Below are 17,974 nucleotides of genomic sequence, written 5' to 3'. Positions count from 1 at the left end.
TTTAGGTACCAGGTCCTCTGTCAAAGTCATTCTTAAAATAGACATAAGGAGGTCTATTTTGGAAATAACCTTTCCTTTAACGAGAAAAATTTGTCTGGGGAGGTAAACCCCACTGGAAATCTACAGTCTGTCTGCCTGCTCATCACCTGCCAGCACGGACAGATCTAACCAGAGTCTGGCTCCCACATGGTGCCACGGCCGGCACTTACCTGAGGCCCTGTGAATCCCTCTCACTAGTCTGCACGCCCATGATTATCAATTTTGAAAAGCCACATCAGGGATCTTGTTTCACCCCAGTGTTCATTTTCCTCAGCAAAAAGTTTTCCAATTGTAAAATTAGGGCTCGTGGTCAAATAGCTAGAATTGGACTGTGTATCTTTTTTTTTCTAGATTCTCTGGTCCCCAGGTTTAAAAGGGATTGAGGGGTTCACATGACCCAGGTTAATTTTTTTCAGAGAAAAAATAAGCCATCAGAGAAATGGAAATTGGGGAAGGTTTGTAGCTTTGCTGCCTATGGGCAAGGAAATGGAGGAGATTCTTACCTTATGGAAAGCTGCATCTTCATCGAGTCTTTCAAGGGCCTGTGGCTGGTCATCAGCAGACTCCACTATCACAAGGCTGGTTTTCTGAGAACTCTCCTCCCCGTGTTCTGGGGGCTCTTCGGGTTCTTGTATGATGGGAGAGTCTCCCTGCTCACTAGATGTTGGGGTCTGGAGGTATGGCCTCTCCTCCTCAGGAGGGGTCCTAATTTCCTCAGGGGTCTTGCTGGGAGAGCCAGATACAGCCGTAGCCTTTTGAGTCTCTGACACTTCCGTCCCTGGGGTTGTCACACTGAAATGGAAAAGCCAAGCTATACCATGAGAGCATATGCATTTCTCCTCCTGCCGAAGCAAGGGAATTAGAAGGAAAAATGGAATTTATCTCATGGCCCATGGAAGTCAAAATAACTTTTGTAAATGTGGCCAAGAAATGAAAGTTGAATAAAAATCAGATGTAAGATATCATATAGAGTTACAAATCAATGATCTAGCATTGACTGGGAAAGATGTATTCTAAAGATAAAAATTATCCCAAAATGTATTACTATTTCCTAATCTCTACAAAGTATATAAATTATAAATTCATCTTTTCTTTGATAACTCAAGGTGATCTTGAAGATTTGAGGAGGTTTATATAACAAAGATCTGTAGATAATAAGGCTTTCAAAGCAAGAATCAGTTTGGGGAAAATTTCTAGAAACCAATCTAAAAACCCCATGTTAATATCATTATCATAATTGTAAATATGGAGAGTCTTATTATACCTCTGGAAAACTGTATTACTTGATGGAAAGACCTGGTTAAAACTTTTTCTACTGATATAGTTTGGAGTTACTCCAAGGCAATCTTTGTAACCTCATTTTCTAAGGAAGAAAATTCTCTGCTTTTTCTGTTTAACTTATTGCAAATTTCTGTCACTCCATAGATATTAAGTGCCCAAATTGATATGCCCTCTTTGCTTCCCACCTTTTCCTTTTTCTTTCTCTCTTCTTTCTGCTCTCCCCTAAAACCTAAAGGTAGTTGGTAGGTGGCTCAGTGGAAAAAGAGATGATTTTATTACCCATTTCACCCTCTTCTCAAGTTCCAGTGACCCCAGCACAAAGCTCACTTAATGACAAGAGAAATGCTATGATGTAATCTCCTGACACACTATTCTCAGATTCCAGGGCTGGGGATGCATTTGCCTTTTGCACGATCTACTTTCTTTCTCTAAATAACAAGTGCCATTTAAACAACTCTCTTTCTCCTTTGCTTCTATAAAGCCCAGAACTTGAGTTCTGAGCTGCCTGCTCTGTAGTAGCTTCCTTTAGCCAGAAGCTTTCTGGAAAACTTCCCTTTACTCCCACTCTGACCGCATCCCACCTCACTTTAATGGTCTTTCATTCTGTATGAATAATCTGTGCTGTGTTTCCAATTGTACTGTTAGGCACCCCATCGCTTTGGTGAAATACACTGAGGGCTGTTTCCCCTATCACCTACACTCTTCACCTGTCACTGTTCACACTCTGAACGAGCTGTAGGACAACTAGCACATATCAGAGCATCACAGAGAAGTGAGGGGCAGGACTCTTAGAAGCAGTAAGAGTGAGGTCCACGTGAAATTTTATAGCTGAAACAATGCTTTCATGGGCACATCCTTGACCTGTGACCCTATGAGATGAATAGGGGGTATAAATTACTATAATTTAGAGATGTGGAAACAGAAACCAAAAGGGCTTTGGGACTTGCCCAAGGTCACAGAACTGGAAGTTGGTTCAAGCAGATCTCCCACACAATGCGGTCACAATTATGTCTCAAATCTTTTGCTCTTTGTCTGTAGTTCTGGCCCTTGTTATTGGTGGGGTTATTTGACAACAATTTCCAACGGTATACGCCTGGCACTCTTGTCCTACTGGCTTGTTTCTTGGAATGACATTTGACAGGCTTTCTTTCGAAACTCACAAGTACTCCTGCTGACACTCAAGAGATGACTCTTCAGGCCGGTCTTGCATTTTCCCTGAGAAATCCTGTTGAACTTGCTCCTTGTGAGTTTGGGGAAAGAGCTCTGTTGCTGAGCTGTCCCCCTCAGCTTTGGGGATGTAATCCTGAAAAGTGGAATAACCAACAGAAATGTCTTCCTCTGAGACAATGGGAGGGTGATCGCAGGACTCGCTCTCTTTAGAAGCAGCTTGCTCCTCTTTCTGCTTATGCTGTGCAGTGCTTAGCTCCTCCTGAAGGACTGAGAACCCTATGGGGGAAAACAATTTGAATTGAGTATTTAATCAAAGCTCATTTACATTAAATGGATATTTATTAAGTAACTATTAATGTGCCACATCCTGTGATAGATCCATGGCAACACAGCTGACTTTCAAGATGCAGATCATCTAGCGGAGCGAATCTCAGGCAAGTAAGAGTCTATTAAAATGCTGAGTGACCGGGCCACAGTGCCAGCCAATGAACGCAGGGGCACCCAACTCAGGGCTAAAGAATTAGGAAAGGAAATGCAGAGGGTGTGACATTTTAAGGCGGCCTGATGACAAGGACGCATCGACTGAGGTACTGAAGCATACACTGTAAGTGGTGAGAAGAATTAGAGCTTAAGAATAATAATAGCTAATATATTCTAAATACTGATTATGTGTCAGGCACTGTTCTAGGTGTTTTGCAAGTATTAAGTTGTATTAACAACGCTCTGAGGTAAGTACCCTCTTTATGGAGGGTCTCTCAAGCCAGGCTAAGGAATTTTATTATATCCAAGGCAATGAGGAGCCACTGAAAAATTTTTAGCAGAGAAAGGACTGACATTCATCTATTAATTTATTCACTCAACAGATCTATATCATCAGCTACATAGTAGGTGCTGTTTAGATGTTAGACACATAGCAGTGTACAAGATAAAGTCCTCGCTGAACTTTTATTTCTGCAGATATGTATTTATGATAGATTTTCTGAGAAAAAGAAACCAGGGTAAAAGTATAGAGCAAATAGGGCTAGTATTTTAGATAGATTGGTCAGGAAAGAGTCCTATTAGGAGATGATTTTGAGCAGAGGCCTGAAGTAAGTGAGAGAAAAAGGTATTGACGCTCTGAGAGAAGAACACTCTAGAGTGGAGTTAACAAAAAGTAGCAGAGCCCCAAAGCCTGAGAATGCACAGGGTACCCAGTGAACAGCAGGGAGGAAAGGTCTCTGGGATTTATAAAAGAAGGAGAGAGATGGGAGATAGGACAAGCCTTCACCGAACAGTAAGACACACCATCATTTAAATCGAGGAAAAGAAGCCACAGAAAGAAACTGAGAAAGAATAGCCAGTAAAATAGAGGGAAAAAAACATGAAGGGAGGGTATCATGGAAAGTGAGTGAAGAAAACATTTTAAGAAGAGATTAATTTTTTTGGTCAAATGTTACGAAGGGGCACATGAGGTGAAGACTGAAAAATTACTCACTGTATTTGGCAATGAGGAAATACTTGGTGAATTTTATGAGATTGTTTTCTGTTGGGTGGTGATGACAAAAGACTGACTGGCATGGATTCTAGAGACAGTTCTAGAGAGAACAGGAAGACCTGAAGCAGATACAGGAAATTTAGACTATATTTTTGAAGAGATTTTCTATAAAATGAATGGAGAAACAGAACAATCATACAGGGAGGAGTATGGAGTGTAAGGAGTTGCTTTGTGTAGTTTTTCAAGATGGGCTCTATTAAAGCATGTTTTCGTGCTGTTGAGCATGGTCTAGTTGTAGGATGCCACAGAGGACAACTACAGCAGTGAGGTCCTTAATTGGATAAAAAGGGATGAGATCCAGGACAAAAGAAGAGATGATGATTTTAGCAAAGACATTTCATAGCAGAGGGAAGGAAGAGTATAGGCACTGAGATGCACTTAGGTTGGTAGATTTTGTGAAAGAATATGGACATTTGCTTCAGACGATTCTTATTTTTTCTAAGAAATATGAAGCTTGGTCATCAGCTTTGAATAAGGAGAAGAGAAAAATGTTGGAGGCTGGAAAGAAGAAGAGAATTCTCGGTATAAAATAGAGATGAGAGAGAAGAAGAAAGAGAGTGAATGAGCATGTGAATAAATGAGAATGGATTAGAGAAATTTTAGTGCTGAAAAGGTGGTAGGACCAATGGCTGGAGGTCCCGGTGGGTTTGCAGAATTGTTGGTGTGGAAGCAAAAGAGGAAGTAAGTGTAATGCTTCAAGTTAGGATGCAGGAGTAGTATAGTCAGTGGTAATGATACAGTCTTGGTTGTGACCACTGAAATGGGTAGCTAACGTAGAATACAAGGCACAAGTATCAGAAGTGCCATCCAGGAACTAAGGCAAGGGCACTGGATAGGTCATCCATGTTGTTATGACTGAGTGTTTCTATCCCCTTAAAATTCATATGATGAAACCTAATCCCTATGTGGTAATATTTGGAGGTGGTGCCTTTGGGCTGTAACTAGGTCATGACGGTAGAGCCCTCAGGAACGAGATTAATGCCCTGATAAGAAAAGGCCGAAGAGGGGCGCCTGGGTGGCTCAGTCGTTAAGCGTCTGCCTTCGGCTCGGGTCATGATCCCAGAGTCCTGGGATCGAGCCCTGCATCGGGCTCCCTGCTCAGCAGGAGGCCTGCTTCTCCCTCTCCCACTCCCCCTGCTTGTGTTCCCTCTCTCGCTGTCTCTCTCTCTATCAAATAAATAAATAAAATCTTAAAAAAAAAAAAGAAAAGGCCGAAGAGCTCTCTAGCTAGCTCTCTTTCCCCCATGTGCGGACACAGCAAGAAGACAGCCATCTGCAATCCAGAGGAGGGCCCTTGCCAGATCCTATGCTGTCATCCTGATCTCTGACTTCCATTCTCTGGAACTGTGAGAAATAAATTTCTCTTGTTTAAGCCACCGAGTTCATGGCATTTTGTTATAGCAGTCCCAAATGGTTAGGACAATGGTGAAATAACCAAGAATGAGCAGTATGGGTACCTATAAAATGAGAAAAATGTGTGATCACCGAAGTCCATAGACCACCCTCTAAAAAAAGGGAAGATTTGGTCCAGTTGCCCGAATTAACCACAGCTACAACACACCCACACACCCCAGTTGTCTGACCTTCACTATGATCCAGTGCAATTGTCTGTTCAATTTCTGCATAGCTATGACTGATGCGCTCTTGGAGAGGCTCTGTGCTGGCCTCCATGAGATGAACAATATCCATTCGGTTGATCTTGGTGAGACATTCAATGAGATTGGTATCTGGGATATTAGAGAAAATGCATTTATTACATTTGAGGGGTACTCTTTTTAAGACCTCTTTCATTTAGCTGCCTTACTAAAATTTGATATTTGTAGAGGAAACAAAGCTTAATTAAAGGTCTTTGTAAAAAATAAGCAAATAGGAAAGATATATGCATAAAAAGGTGGGACAGCATAGGCATCGGCCCTAGAAGTAGAGTTGCCAGATATTATATAGGACACTGTCAAATTTGAATTTCAGATAAAACAAGCAAACAAATTTTAAAGTATAAGTATATCCCAAATATCACATGGAGTGTACTTGTACTAAAAAACTATTTGTTGGGGTGCCTGGGTGGCTCAGTCGTTAAGCAGCTGCCTTCGGCCCAGATCATGATCCCAGGGTCCTGGGATCGAGCCCCGCATCAGGCTCCCTGCTCGGCGGGAAGCCTGCTTCTCCCTCTCCCACTCCCCCTGCTTGTGTTTCTGCTCTCGCTATCTCTCTCTGCAAATAAATAAATAATATCTTTAAAAAAATAAAATCAAAAACTATTTGTTGATTCTCTGAAATTTAACTGGGTGCCCTCTAGTTTTATTTGCCAAATCTGGCAATCCTACCTAGAAGAATGGCAAGAGAAGAAAGGGCAAATGTAGACTGGATGTAAATAAAGGAGGTCTATAGGTAGATCTTCAGAGAGACATAAAAGGAAGTAGCAAATTTAGACTAGCTGAAGAATGAGACAAAGTAATGGTCTTTATCACTTCTCATTTGATTTGATGTGGTCAGAATATTACATACAAATCATTATAAAGAATATCTACATGACATCTTTCCCTCATTTACGTTATTTAGGAGTAAAGGAAGTAGGAACTGAAGGCAATGCACTACCAATAAAACAATGACAAACTAACGGTGTCCACTCGCAATATTTTGAAAATTTTAGGACTTTAATAACATTCCTGTTAGCAGCCGGGGTTTCCCTTAATTGACAATGTTCATGGGAATATAGTGTAAGAATTGTTATGCAAGATGCATATTTTAGAAATGTCATAGCTTGTTCTCATTTGCTTGCAGCAGTATTTCAGATTGATGGCATTCGTTATTTTATTGTTTTACTGAATTTGCAGGAAAGGGCTTGTTGAGCAAGACTTACAGCTCAACCTTTAGCCTAATGCTTTTCACACAGAGCTCCCCACCTACCTGTAGCTTGCCTGCCATCCCTTTCTAGCCAGTACTTCAATAGCGCATGGCTCTGGTCTTGGAGGGAGTTAGGGTTCTCAATTCGAATTTGATGAATCTGCTCCTCAGTGAAATCCAGTTCTCTTGCTAATTCTAGAAAAGAAAATACGACTCCATAAACACCTGAACTTCGAAGTTCGAGTCTCCACACCTGGCTCTGTGATTTTGTAAATGATGCATTCTTTGTATTGCTGTAATAGGGTTCATTTCCCCCCCTACGTATTAGAAGTAACTCTCAAGATGCCTTTGCTCTTCTAGCCCTAATTGTGGATGTTCTCCTTAAAACTGGGTATAGAATTGATCACGTTCACAGTGGAAACACTAAGTTTGACGCAACGGATGATAAAACATGTATAATTCAGGCCCATTTAATTCCAAAATGCAGACTGGACCATTAACACAGGCTTATACTCTTAACCAAGATAATGGAAAATAAATGACTGAAAACAGAAGTAACAGACTTTCTCACTTTCAATCATCATTAACTAACATTTTAGGTACTGTAAATCCTATTTCTGGATACTTGGATAAATACTGGCTGTGGTTATATTACGTTGGTTGGATAAGCTCCTGTCTTTAATTTGATGTCACTTGAATAAAAGCTCTGGGAAGCATTAATTGACCTAGGGAAAAAGCCACAAAATTTTCCTTTAAAGTCTACCATTAACATTGTACATGGACACTTATACACTGTGGTGTGCATATGTGTGTGTGTGTGTGTGTGTGTGTGTAAATAAGTCCTCTTTGGATGGCAATTGGCCAATATCTTTCAAAATTAAAAATACACATACCCTTTATCCAGATATTCAATTCTTCTTCTATTAATATGCCCTATAGAGATACTCATGAAAATACACCATGCACTAGGATGTTTGTCATTAACAACCTAAATGTCCAGCAATAAAGGCCACTGATAAAATTATGATACTTTCGGGGTGGCTCAGTCATTAAGCGTCTGCCTTCAGCTCAGGTCATGATCCCAGGGTCCTGGGATCGAGCCCCGCGTCGGGCTCCCTGCTCGGCGGGGAGCCTGCTTCTCCCTCTCCCGCTCCCCCTGCTTGTGTTCCCTCTCTCGCTGTCTCTCCCTCTGTCAAATAAATAAATAAAATCTTTAAAAAAAATTATGATACTTTCACACAGTAAAACTAAATAGACATTTCAAAGAATGAGATAGATATGTCTATGCTGATGGAATATTCACAGGGAATATTATTGAGGAAAATTGTGCTTATTTTTAAATAGTACACATAGATGTGGGTACGGCCTATTTTTTCTGAATACACGAGAAAGTGTAAGCAGTTACTTTTGAGGCATGAAGCTTGAAGACCAGATGCAGGTAAAAGAAACTTATTTACACTTTTAGTGTATATGCTGCTGAAGCGAGCACATACACTTGTAATTTTATACCATTCTGTATGGTTGTGGGGTTTGAATTTTCAACAAGTATATAGATATTACGTTTTATACACAAACACACACATACTTAAGAAATAAATAATTCTGAATGTCATCTATTTAATTAGTCAATCAGGGATATTTTGATGTCCTTTCTTCTCCTAAATCCGTCAATTAAAAAAACCTGATCAGTATTTAACAACTACTTCAAAATGTTTAAAAGTGAGGAAATGACTATTCTTTCTGCTCTGTTATTAATTATCTTTGTTAAGGGTCTTATGGATTTCTATTCATCATATTGATTTTATAATTCACTTTTTAAAATAATTTTACATACATTATAATTTTTATACTTAAATATCCTAATTTCTCAGAAAATTAGTGAAACGTCTTATTCATATGTATTTCAACATGCATCCAAGGCAAATTTTAGTACTATTTACAATGAAGATATCTGATATAAGGTATCTAAAATAAGGAGCTCTAGGTTTAATCTCCAACTAAATTCTGTGACAATTACACCTAAGAGTGATTTTGAAACATAGTAATCCCCTCAAAGTTTGGATATCCATAGCTCCCAATGGAGGACAGTGACATCTGGTATATTCTCAAAGTCCCCCAATTTAAAGTTCTATTTTTCTAAATTCCAGAGATAATAAAAGGCCTGTCCTGGATTTTCTAGTTCAGAGTTTATTATTCTTTTCACTATTCCACATGGCCTTCCTCAAGAAAGAAAGAAAGAAAGAAAGAAAAAAAAAACCTTTTCATTGTTAATGACACTTGGCTAATGCAATTGTGTTACTTAAACAAAGCAAGTTTTCTTGAGAAAATGAGTCACACTAATTTTACCTGTCCAGCTGAAGCCAAGATGATCAGCAATATAAGCCAGCCTTTCCTCGATCCGTTCCTGCTCATCCTGTTGATCTACAGGTCAAAAACAGAATGGCCAAAGGTTGTCTATGACAGGAGAGCAACCACAGTACTCATCCAAAGAAAGGAAGTCACTTGTCCAAATATTTAATAATAGCACAAATTAGCTATTATATTTCAAATCATTTTAAATTGTGTGTTTGCCTGGTTTCTGGAATGGAATGGGGAATCAATTTAATTATAAATCACGAAAACCAATTGCTTCCATATCTCTTTAATCAAGACTAGTCACTGGACATATAAGTTGCTGATTTCTAGCAATCTTAGGATTTTCTTTTTAAATTATCTGAGAGAATACTGCCCACCAGAAGACAATCATCTTGTTCATCAAAAACCGGAAAAATCATAAATGGGATGCAGAAGTGGAGTAACTGGTTAGGATCTCCTGTTATTGCCTGTGGCAGCATAGATCACTTCCAGGTCATGTCTAAAAAGAAATCACATCCAAGATTCATAAGAGACATAGATCATGGGTTAATCAGGCCATCCTGGGATTTTTTCAGTCTGGCCAGAAACATTTTCCTTGGTCCTGGTGACCTTGGAAGAAGGGAGGATAAAGGCATATGTATTTGTGTCTATTGTGTCAATAGGTATAGGTGTCTTTTGTGTGAAATTTCAGTCTACTTACTACTAAGTAAGCTTATATATTACTCCCACAAACTATAATTTTCCCATTGGTTTTTAACCCCCATTAATTGATAGGCAGCATTTTAGGCATCATGACAACTTACGACACAAATTTAAGAATAATAGTCTTTATTGTAGAGATATTGGAAGACCAGAGGCTACTTCTCAAAGCCATCTATGGTTTCCTTTTTTATAATTCAAAGGGTCATCATCCTCTCCCGGTCACTTACATCATGCAAAGTTTGAGTTTTTGTTGTCTGCTGCACCTAATCGGAGTACATTCTCCATTCACCTAACACTAAAACAAAAAGCATGGGGTTTTTTGGCCTTATAGTTGTTTGCTTCAAGTGTTTACCAGTGGTCTCTGAGATCCAACCTTCTGAATCAAAAACAGATCCACAACAATTGGTATTTTGGGATAATGTGAAATCTTCTTGGGCAAATGGCTTCCTAATGATTACAAATTTATTGAGTACAAATTATTTTAAAATACTTAAAGGTAAGAAGGAAAAGCAATGAATCCTTACCATATGAAACAAAGCCCAACATATTCATGTGCAAAAGCAAAAGTGCTTAATTTGAGGCTAAGCCTGGGACTCCAGAACAACAAAACTCAAAGCTTGCATGGCCTGACGTGCAGCGGCTCGAGAAAGGCAAGATCACCATTGCCTGTTTATCATGTTTATGTCTTCCATAAGCATTCTCATTACTCAATCTTGAGATTGTTTTCATAGACAAGAGTACACAGAGAAAGCACGAAACACAAAGGCCTTAAACAAACACAGTAACCACTACAGAAAGCTTAAAGAAAATGAGACACAGATCACCAAATAAAAGATATACAAAAAAACGATATCAAATTTATGACATGCGTAGCACAGGGAATCCCAGTGGCTGGCAAATACCTTCAGCATGGTCATGGCCATTTTCATCAGGGATGCGTTCAATCAGAGTCTCAATGGACTCATCCCAAATAGGCCTTGTGTCAAAGATGTCCTCAGGAATTGAATGCTCGGTCTCAACAGGTGGCAGATTTTCAATTACTGAAACTTCCAGGGCACTACTACTTTCATCATCTGAAACTAAGTCTTGCTCCCTTTCTGACTGTGTAAGTCTATCCACTAACTTGGAAGCCTCATCACTAATCTCCTCAAAGAATTCTATGGAGTTCCTGTAAAGGTCAAAGAAATGCTCCTTACTTTCTTTTGTAGGGCTCACAGCGCCTTTGCAGGAAGATGTGGTGCTTTTGCTCTTAACTGGCAATCGGGATGTAAATATCTTTGGTCTGGTGGCCCCCTCTTCTGATTCTAACTCCAGCTCCTCTGTCCTCTCTCTGCTCTCTGTTTCTGTCTCAGTGTAACTTTTGGTTTTTACTGGACATTTGGTCTTTGAGTCCAAAGCACTGGCATCAGATTCAGATTTGCTTCCACTATCTGGTGTTCTGCTTGTCATGTCCTGACCCTGAGGAGCCACTATTTTCTGGAGAGATGAATCTAGATGTGAAAGCTGCTGCTCTACTCTTTGGACAGGGGCTTTCACGGGGATTTTAGACTTTGGTTTTGTTTCATCCTCTTTACTTTCCTCATCCAGGCTGGGTAAGAAATCTTCAGAAAGGGAACTCTCATACTCCACGGATAGGGGTGCTGGGGTTGATGTGGGTATAGTCCTTACAGGAATTTTGGATTTGCTTTCAGTAGAAGGCACATTCTCCATGGGTGCAGTAGGGATTTCAATTACTGATTTCTGTTCCTCTGGGGAAGAATCAGGAGAATCATCCTCCCGATCTGAATACACAGACCTGGTAACTGCGGAAAAATCTAACTGAATGTGTACAACTGATTCAGGGGGGTCAGGGCAAGATGGATCTTTCACACTAGATTTAGGAGGCGTATCACCCATTTGTGTGGTGGGGAGGTCCTCAGCACCTTCAGAAAGAGCCTCTTTTGGTGATGTTTCAATGGAGGTTGAGTTCCCCATGTGGGTGTTAAGTTGAGCATCTGAAGCAGGTATTTCCTCTGCTTCCTCACTCAGGTCATCTGGAATTAAGTATGCTTCCTCACTCACTGTTTCTTTTGATTCTGAGAGAGCTAGTGACTCAGCTGATGTCTCCCGTTGTGGGGGCTCAGCCCCAGGACTCCCTTCTTTCATGTCTTCAGAGAGAGTCTCTTCCCTGGATTCTTGCCCAATTTGGAAAAAGTGAAAACTTTCATCGGCATAGGACCTTTTGGTCATATCGATGGCACCACTTCGGGTCATCTCAAACAATTTTCCTTCCTGAAAGAGAAATGGGTTTTGCTCACTGGTTGGGGTCCCCTCTTCAGTTGGGGTCCTTGCCGGAGTGGTGTCAGGGGTGGTACCCTGTGATTGTCTGTCTACCATCAAACCAAATATCTTTTGTTCTTCCTCTTTCACTCGAGCTTCAAAGGCTTCATCATCCTCACGGATTTCACTCCAGGAATCCGAATCCACATCAGTTTTTGTGATGATGACTTTGCTGATTTGGTCACTAACAACTGCTGATGTATTCGGTACAGAAGGCTCTAAAGATGAAGGGGCTTGATCTGATTGCTTTTCCCATGAGGTGCTTTCTTGTTTGGATTCTTTTTCCATGTTTTGGTCCTCAAAATTAGATTCTTGGCTTGAAACAGTTCTATTGGAGGAGCTGGTTACCACCACGTCTTCAACAGAGGATGTGATGGTAACAGAACACACTTCCGAAGAGTGAAAACTTGTGTGTCCTGCATCCGTTTGGGTTTTGCTTTCTTCACTGGAGAAAAAAGATTGGGAAGGAACATTTTCATAAGGGCTTATTATTTGAGGATCGTAGATTTCATCAGTCTCAGCCGGGTCAGACACTGGAACATCCATGTACAATTTATCTGTTTGAGTAGTAATCGGTGAGTCTTGAGTGGCATAGTCCTTCGGTAAGCTCTCAAAAGCCTGGTTGGTTTTGGTGTCCTCCCTTTTTGTAGCAGAAGAGAGAGGGGATATGTCTTCATCTAATTCTTGTCCTTCAGAGGCTGGACAGTGAGGCAAGGAGGACAAAGATGAAGAGCTTTCACTGGGGCAATCTACCTGTAGAGATTCCACTCGAGAAACATCAAGCTCTTCTCCTTTGGTGTCTTTTTCATCAGTGTCTTGCAGAGGTACTGATTCCTCATGGATAGCTAGCTGCTCGTTGGCATCTTCCCTGGGGGAGCTGTAGAGACCTGAAGGTATAGGAGTGACTGAGCTGCTGGGACTTCCGGTCCCACACCTATGGCCTTCACAGACTTCTGGTTGCTCAGCATCTCCGTTCAGATCATCATAAGACATATCTGGGCCGTTAGTAGAAACGGTAGGACTCTCTTCAGGTACATGGGATTCACGATCTTTTTCTTCTGATTTACCTGACTCTTCTTGACTATCTTCATTCATTTTGAAAGTGTATTGTTTGGAAACAATGGGTTGAAATTGTACTTCTTCAGGACTAGAATTGGAGTCTACGCTGGATGGAAGTGGGGAAGGAGGCTGCACCCGAATAACTGGCTCTGGTAAGAGGTCTGCATCAGCACCTTTTTTCAGCTGTGCCAACTCAGGTTCACTCTCGGAGGAGGAAGAAGCCTTTCTGCTCTCCGATGTTACTACCACAGGGACATCGCTTTCATCCTCGACACTCTCCATCTGTTTCGGTTCATCCACATCTGCTGAACAGTCAGCATCTGGGTCAGAGGATGAAGAAGATTCTTCTTGCTTGGGTTCTTTCTTGTAGTCCCTTTTCTGCTTTGCTTCTTGTTCAAGTTCGTCAAACATTTTGATTTTGGTTACCATTTTAAACATTTCCTCTTCAGGTGTGAATCTCCTTTTCTCCCCATTTTCCAAGTCATCCTCCTCTGCACATTCATGAATTACAGCTGGTTTGGGTGTGCTTGCATCTGTGGCTTTGGGTGTGACCTCATAGCTAATTTCTTCTGAGCTGGGGGTGTCAGGAGAAAGGGGGCTCTTCCCTGAGCTCTCTACCAGTGACGTCTGCTCAACACTGTCGTCCTCGGCACTGCCGTCCGGGTCTCGGAGCAGCCGAGACCGCACAGAGGCCATTTCCGTAAAGAGTTCTGTTTTGGCTATGGCTGCAGGAAGAGGGAAGTGACTTGGGAGAACTCCAGCCTTCATCTTTGGTTCCACAGGGCTGCTTTCAAGAGAGTCACGGCAAGGGGATTCTTTCAGAGGACTTGGCTCCAGAGAATCCGGCGTTTTGTGTGAGGAGTTATCCTCCAGCACAGGGCTGGCTTCCAGGGAGTCTCTGTGGCTCACTGCAAAGGATTCATCAGCACCAGGGCTGAGGACCTCACTATCTCGGCTAGGGAGTGCAAGTTCTAACCCCTGGGGACTTCTAGCAACTCCCTGGGGCTTTGATTCAGTTCCTATGCCTGTCTTTACACAAGCTTCGGGCCGTGGAGAAGCCTTTGTCTCATCTGAGGGCTCAGTGGTTGTGGATTTCTGAGCTTCAGTATCAGTGTGGGTTTTGTGGGCTGAACCAACTTTCGTAAGTTGACCCTCATCAGAGAATGCTTCCGCAGTCAATCCTTTGGGTGTTTCTTTTGCTAGTAACACACTACAGCTGCCAAGGGAATCATCTTCTTGCTCGGGGCATGTATCTTTGGAAGGGTCTAGGGTGGCCTCCTTCAGCAAACACTCAGCTGAGGACTCCGTGCCTTCAGTGACTATGGCACCTTGCTCTTCAGAACCATCAGTGATGTCTTTGATTGAGGGATGGTCTTTTTCTGAAGGAACTGCTGTTGGTGTTTCTGACTTGGTCGTTCCGCTTATTTCCCCAATTTGCTCCTCACTTTTCTTCGGTGAGAAAGAAAGGCTTTCTGGGCTCGTCTCAGGGGTCTCTGCGAGGCCCTCATGCTTATAGCTTTCTTCGGAACTAATCTGAGGGGTCCCTTCCATCAGGCTGCCACATGGAGAACCTGCCACCCCTTCAGGCTTGAGGCTCTCAGAACTGCCATCCAAAGCACCACTTTGTAAAGACAGAGCCGGGAGAAATTCATCTTTCATGTAATCTAGTGGAAATGTTGTGTTGAAAGGACTAGTAAGTACTTGATCTAAGTGAAGCTGTACTTCTTCTGTCTTTTCACTCATTCGGAATTGTTGGTATTTGTCATTGTCTTCCAATTCTTGCTTAATGACGTCAGAAAAGTCAGTGGAGGTTTTCCTGTCTGGGCTGATCTGGAGATCCATGTCTCCCTGTTCATCAGTCAGCTTTTCTTTGGGAACTTCACTCTCTTTATGGCTTTCTTCTTCTGGTGCTGACTGAACGGGTTCAGGTGTTTTGTGGCTAAGAGCTTTCGCCTTCTCTATAACTAGATCTTCTCTCTTAAACCCTACGGAGGAAGCACGGACTGCTCTTTTGGATTCGGAAACTCCTGTTACCACAAATCTCTGGCCTCGTTTGATCGTCTGACTCTCAGTTTTCTGTGTTTCTCTGTGGTTTAGCATCTGCCCCTTTTCTTTTTCTACCCGAGCTTTGCCTTTTTCTTGTGGCTGCTTTTGTTTTGCTGACTTGTGCTCAAAGAGTCCAGTCTTATGTTTAGATGGGTCCTGACCTGACTGGAAAGCTTTCATCAACTCCCGGACAGACATTGTCTCCTCAATTCTTTCTGTTTTTGAGGTGGGGGATACAGGTGGTAGCTTTTCTGTTTTCCCAGAAGGCGACACAGGCAGGTGCTTCTCAGTTTTCCCAGAGGTTGATCCAGGTGGATGCTTTTCCATTCGTCCAGCTGGTGACACAGGCAAGCGTTTTTCTGTTCTCCCAGGTGATGCTGGTGCATGTTTCTCCGTTCTCCCAGAGGGCGATACAGGTGGGCGTTTGTCCATTTTACCTGAAGGTGAAATAGGTGGGTGTCTTTCTGTTTTTGTAGATGACACAGGGGAGTGCCTTTCCGTTTTTGTCGAGGGTGACACAGGTGAGTGTTTCTCGGTTTTACTTGATGACACAGGGGAATGCCTTTCCGTTTTTGCAGAGGGGGACACAGGTGAGTGCTTCTCAGCTTTACTTGATGGTGATACCAGAGGATGCCTCTCAGTTTTTGTAGAGGAGGAAAGAGAAGAGTGTCTTTCTGTTTTAGAGGAGGGTGATGCCAGTACATGCCTCTCTGACTTCTGAGAGGGTGATGCAGCTGGATGTGTCCTGTGGGTTACCTTTTTTGGCACATCTTCCTTACCTTTGACTCTGACTGGCAACTTGCTTCGACCTTTTTGTTCATCTTCCACTCGTTTCTGAAGGGCCTTTACTTTGTCCTTTATGGAACCAATGGGAGTTTCTTCTATCAAAGGTGAAGTGGCCTTTACAGTGGGAAGGGGCTCGGGGGCTAAACCTGCATCTTCATCTAATGACTCTTCTGAACTACATTTTTTAAGTTCACTTTTTTCTGCACTACCTTGTACACTTTCCTCTTTTTGTTTTTGTTTTTCTTTTAATTTCCTTCTCACTGGCTTCTTTATTCCCAGGCTCGGTTTGTGCTGTTTCTGTGCACTTTGTGTCTCATCTGGGGTTGCATCTTTCCCTTCATTTTCAGAGCTCCTGCCAGTAGCCAGAGCCTCACGTTTCTCCCCTGCTATCTCTTGAACTGTCTGCAGTGACCTTTCATGAGGAGACACATAGGAATTTAGATCCTCAGTAAGGTAGTTCACTAGCCCAGTTGAGTCTTTCTCTACTTTGACGTTGTGTTCTTTATCTATTCTAACTTCTACACATGGGTATTCAGTGATTTCTAAAGGTGCTTTTAGCTTAGCCTCCTCTATTTCCTCATCACTGACAATCACCCATTCCTCTTCCTCTAATTCTCTCTCCGACTGAGACCTTCGCACACTGCCTTCATCTCTCGCGCAGGTTCCACTTCTCAGGATTTCATTCACTTTCTCTAAGTCCTCTTTAACTCTTTCAACAATTTCAAAAGGCTCTCCTGGCTCTTCCTCAGCAGCCTTCACCAGCTCCTTCACCTTGATAGAACCTGCCCTATCAGATACATCTGTGGTCAAGATGGCGGTCATTTTGATCAAATCTTGTTTCATCTCAGAAACTTCAGAGAGCAAGTCCGGACTGGCTAGGACAGGAACTTCATTAACCAGGTGACTTTTCAGGACAGATGTTTCTGTAGATTCTGTCTCATCATCTTTGATGTGAATGAAAAACATTGAAAGTAAAATGGAAATCAAAAAATATATTGGCAAATGTAATCAGGACTGAAACGACACAGTGTCTTTTCCTGTTGTGGCGGGAGGGACAACAGAATGGGCTGGGAATGGTGGATCCACAAGGTCTCAGGATACAAAAGCAAAGCAAGGCTAACGGAAAAAAAAAAACCAAAACAAAACAAAACCAAAAACTGAAAAGGAAAAATGAGCAGGAAATAACTTGCTTAATTTTCTCACTTGTAGCACATCCACACATACAACAAAGCTATAACAAATAGCCATGACAGACACACACACACACACACACCATCACAGATCAAAACAAAGAACGAACGCAGTGAAATTACACAGAAGTATCTCAAGATTGTTCAGATGTTACAGATCAATGTTGAAAAAAAAATATAAACATGGGGAAAGAAAAGGAAAAAAGCATTAGAAATTGCAGAAAGTTGATTTCCTCTAGGAGAAAGCCAGTAGTAGCAAATTCAGAATGCCTTCTAATGAAGTATATATGTTTTTTAATCATATAAAAATCCGGAAATCAGTATGTTTTGGTCTGCCAATATACAGTGACTATATAAAAGATGTCTGAATCAGCTGCAAACCGGCATTTCATCTAAGGGAAATTCACACCTAACAACGAAACAAATGGTCTTGTGCTAAGAGGCATGGTCCTTTCCTTGGAGCAACCTCCTGGTTTAGACACATAAAGGACAGACCAAGGAGGGAAATAAAGGAAAGGAAAGAAAAAAAAGAACAAAACAACGACTGTGATTAAACTTATAGGTGAGTCCAAAGTTAAAATGTAATGCATGGCAATCCAAATCAGAGACAGTCACACGAGACACACGCACAGTTTATGTAAGCCAAGTT

The 17,974-nt window shown here is 41.7% G+C and overlaps 1 protein-coding gene across 28 annotated transcripts in view; it reads right to left on the bottom strand.

The window, feature by feature from the left end:
- Positions 1-17,974, bottom strand: part of ANK2 (ankyrin 2) — a 224,613-nt gene that overhangs the window by 11,197 nt on the left and 195,442 nt on the right. For 26 of the 28 annotated variants that reach the window (XM_045880549.3, XM_045880548.3, XM_045880571.3 and 23 more), the window contains 5 exons: positions 9,215-9,289; positions 6,932-7,063; positions 5,608-5,751; positions 2,481-2,766; positions 543-831 (listed from right to left, as the gene is read on the bottom strand). In XM_045880549.3, coding sequence (XP_045736505.1) covers positions 543-831; positions 2,481-2,766; positions 5,608-5,751; positions 6,932-7,063; positions 9,215-9,289 — 926 coding nt within the window. Of the gene's footprint in view, positions 1-542; positions 832-2,480; positions 2,767-5,607; positions 5,752-6,931; positions 7,064-9,214; positions 9,290-10,827; positions 17,080-17,974 lie in introns of all 28 variants that reach the window. The other 2 variants (XM_045880577.3, XM_045880578.3) reach the window with 1 other exon arrangement.

This window comes from Mirounga angustirostris, unplaced genomic scaffold (genome assembly GCF_029215605.1).
Source record: "Mirounga angustirostris isolate CCGP_5_RB_7025 unplaced genomic scaffold, mMirAng1.0.hap1 SCAF_2, whole genome shotgun sequence".
NCBI classification, from domain to species: domain Eukaryota; kingdom Metazoa; phylum Chordata; class Mammalia; order Carnivora; family Phocidae; genus Mirounga; species Mirounga angustirostris.
This window is presented reverse-complemented; position numbering and strand designations above follow the sequence as displayed.